Below are 3,072 nucleotides of genomic sequence, written 5' to 3' on the forward strand. Positions count from 1 at the left end.
AAAGGTATGTGCTTGTGCCATGTTTGAGAATTAATCCTTGTCCTATTCCTTTTATCCCTGATAAGTTCTCATGCAGAAGAGCAACTAAATTCCCCACTGCTATTAGGCTTTTATTAGGCCTGATCAAACTTGTGAGGTTGATAGTTGATTTTAGCAGCTAGAATACTAGGTACAAACTATGGAGGTGCTTCATGAGTGACCATTTCTGCATTTCATTGACCATTAATTATGAAATAGGACACCTTAGTATTATTCAGTCTACAACTGACAGACCTAAAATTTGCTAAGGGGCCAACTCCTAACCAGTTATCCCACCAAAAAAGGCAAGAACCTGATTGTAGCTGCCATTGGATATAAGAGTCAACATTGTGTTTGTTCTTCATCATTTGTTTCCATATCAGAGATTGTCCTGTATACCACTTTTTGGTTATAGGATTTGATCTTTGACAGTACTTGGCTTTGAGGAACTCACCCCATAGAGAGTTGTTGGTTCTAAAAATCCACCATTGTTTGTATTGGAAAGACTTGGCTACATCTGATATTAATCTCACTCTAATACCACCTTCCTCATAGGGATAGCTTAGATTCTTCCAAGAGGACCAATGATATTTCCTCTTTTCATTCTTCCATCCCCAGAAGAAGTTGGCTATGATGCTCTGAATTTGCTTGATGGTGGTTGCAGGTGGGGAACTAGCAGACAACAAGTGAATGGAAAGTGCCTGGATGACATGTTTAATCAAAGTAACTCTTCCTCCATAGCGGAGTAGCTTGGCTTGCTATCCATTTATCCTAGCCACAACCTTAGCAATAAGATCAGAGTAGTAGATGATCCTTTGCCTACCAATGTAGAGAGGACACCCTAAGTATGTGATAGGGCTATTCTTCTCCTTGAAGCCTGTAACATTCTTGATTCTTCTCATAGTAGAGTTGAAGGCATTAGGAGGCAACATGTAGTGACTCTTATCTCTGTTTATCAGTTGACCTGAGACATTCTCATAGGTATGTAAGGTCTCTATAATGAGCTGCAAAGTCTGAGACCTCCCAGATGAGAAAATGATTATATCATCTGCAAAGCTGAGATGATTAATCTGAGGTCCTCTCTTTGCTATAAAGAAGCCATGATATTGTGAATGCTGGTGGAGATTGTTCAAGAGTCTAGATAGGACTTCAGCACCAAGAATAAATAGGGCTAGGGAAAGAGGGTCCCCTTGTTTAAGGCCTCTTGTGGAGTGAAAGAAGCCATGCCTTGAGCCATTAATGATGATGGAGTACCAGTTATATGACATAAGTCTCGATACCATGTCAATGAACTCTTCTCCAAAGCCCATTCTCCTCAAGACCAAGCATATATAGGACCAAGAGACTCTATCATATGCCTAGGCCATGTCTTGATTTGGTGGATGATCTCTTGGGCAAGTATTATATTCTATGAGATGCTCCTGTTCTTAACAAAACCAGATTGGTTAAGAGATATGAGACTGGGCAGAATGGGAGCTAATCTGTGTGTGAGAAGTTTGGAGATAATTTTGTTTGTGAAGTTGCTAAGGCTTATAGGCCTAAATTCTGATAATTTGTTAGGATGGTTTACTTTGGGAGTAAAACCAAACAGGTATGGGTATAATATTTAGGTAAGGTTTGTCCACAGAAGAAGGCATGGACCACTTAGAGTAGATCCTCTTTTATAATATCCTACCACACTTGGAAGAACTTCCCATTCATCCCATCAGGGCCAGCTGCTGAATTGGGATTCATGGAGAAGACAACAGTCCTTATCTCTTCCATAGTAGGGATAGCTTGAAGATCTCTATTATGTTCAACACTGACCATCCTTGGGATATATTACAGTATATCCTCCTGAATATGTTCATATTTACCCGTGAAAATGTGTTGGAAATGGTCACATGCAGCCTTGGCTATCTCACCATCTCCCTATAGCCAGGTACCCTCCTCATTTTGAATGCTATGGATATGAAGTTTCCTCCTCCTTCCTCTGATCAAAGAATGAAAATATTTGGAGTTTATATCATCTTCTTTGAACCATTGCAACTGAGTTTTTTGCTTGAGCATGAATTCCTCCATTTTCAAGTATCTAATATACTCAGCATTAATGGAATAAAGTTTGGTTCTGCACTCCTCATTGTAGACAGAGATTAGTTCCTCTTTAGTTTGTCTAGACTTTTCTACATATTCTTTCACTTTGGCATAGATATCCCCAAACTTTAACTTGGACCAGCTACTAAGAGTGGCAGATAGCCTCTTCATTTTCTGATAGAAGCACCACATTGGATTACCCTCTGTATCCCTGCTCCAGCACCTACTAACCATCTCCATAAAAGATGGGTGGTCTGTCCAACATTTAGGAATTTGAAGTATTTGATGTGATGATGATTGTGTTCAGTCATTTCCAAGAGTAAAGGACAATGATCTGACCCCACTGTAGGTAGGTGGTTAGTGGTATCCTGAGGCATCACCTCTAGCCATTTGTCATTGCACATACCTCTATCTAATCTCTTCCATATTTTGAACATTATACCTCTCAGATTAGACCAGGTATATTTTTGTCCTGAGAACCCCAAATCCTGCAAACCACAGGCTTCAATGGTACTAATAAATTTTAAACTTTTTCTCATGTTGTAGGTTACACCCTCTAGTTTCTCTTCAGGATCTGTAATAACATTGAAGTCCCCTAGAGTGCACCATGGAAGAGATGTATTTGACTGCTGTAGCATACTGTTCCACAGGGGTCTTCTGAGATGGTCCTTGCATTTTGCATATACAAAAGTAGCAATGTACTGATTGGGGGACATTACATGGTTCAATTCACCAGTAATCAACTGCTCCCCATTTTCCAATATCCTCCAGTCAACATCCTTAGTCTAAAAAATCCAAATCTTACCGTTTGGATTGCTGATGGCATGGTCCATGCTGAGTTGATTTTTGAATTGCTGAATTTGAGAACTATTTGAGAATGGCTCCAAAATGGCAATAATAGATATTTGATGGATACTCTTAACGGACTTAAGTCTTCATTGGGTATTGATACCTCTTATATTCCAACTGAGTATATTAATC

The 3,072-nt window shown here is 39.5% G+C and overlaps 1 protein-coding gene across 1 annotated transcript; it reads right to left on the bottom strand.

The window, feature by feature from the left end:
* Positions 1-1,929: 1,929 nt before the first annotated feature.
* On the bottom strand, positions 1,930-2,807 carry LOC129903716 (uncharacterized). The gene is made up of 2 exons (XM_055979261.1): positions 2,498-2,807; positions 1,930-2,345 (listed from the first exon to the last, which is right to left on the bottom strand). The coding sequence occupies exons 1-2, from the start codon at positions 2,805-2,807 to the stop codon at positions 1,930-1,932; spliced, it is 726 nt and encodes a 241-aa protein (XP_055835236.1).
* Positions 2,808-3,072: the final 265 nt, after the last annotated feature.

Source organism: Solanum dulcamara, chromosome 9 (assembly GCF_947179165.1).
Source record: "Solanum dulcamara chromosome 9, daSolDulc1.2, whole genome shotgun sequence".
Taxonomy (NCBI): Eukaryota; Viridiplantae; Streptophyta; class Magnoliopsida; order Solanales; family Solanaceae; genus Solanum; species Solanum dulcamara.

Excerpts from the sequence above, each read along its gene's own strand:
- LOC129903716 (XM_055979261.1), bottom strand. The coding sequence starts at position 2,807 with ATGTCCCCCAATCAGTACATTGCTACTTTTGTATATGCAAAATGCAAG. Across the intron at positions 2,346-2,497 it reads ATGGAAGAGATTAGATAGAG|ACCACCCATCTTTTATGGAG; the intron begins GTATGTGCAATG and ends AATGTTGGACAG.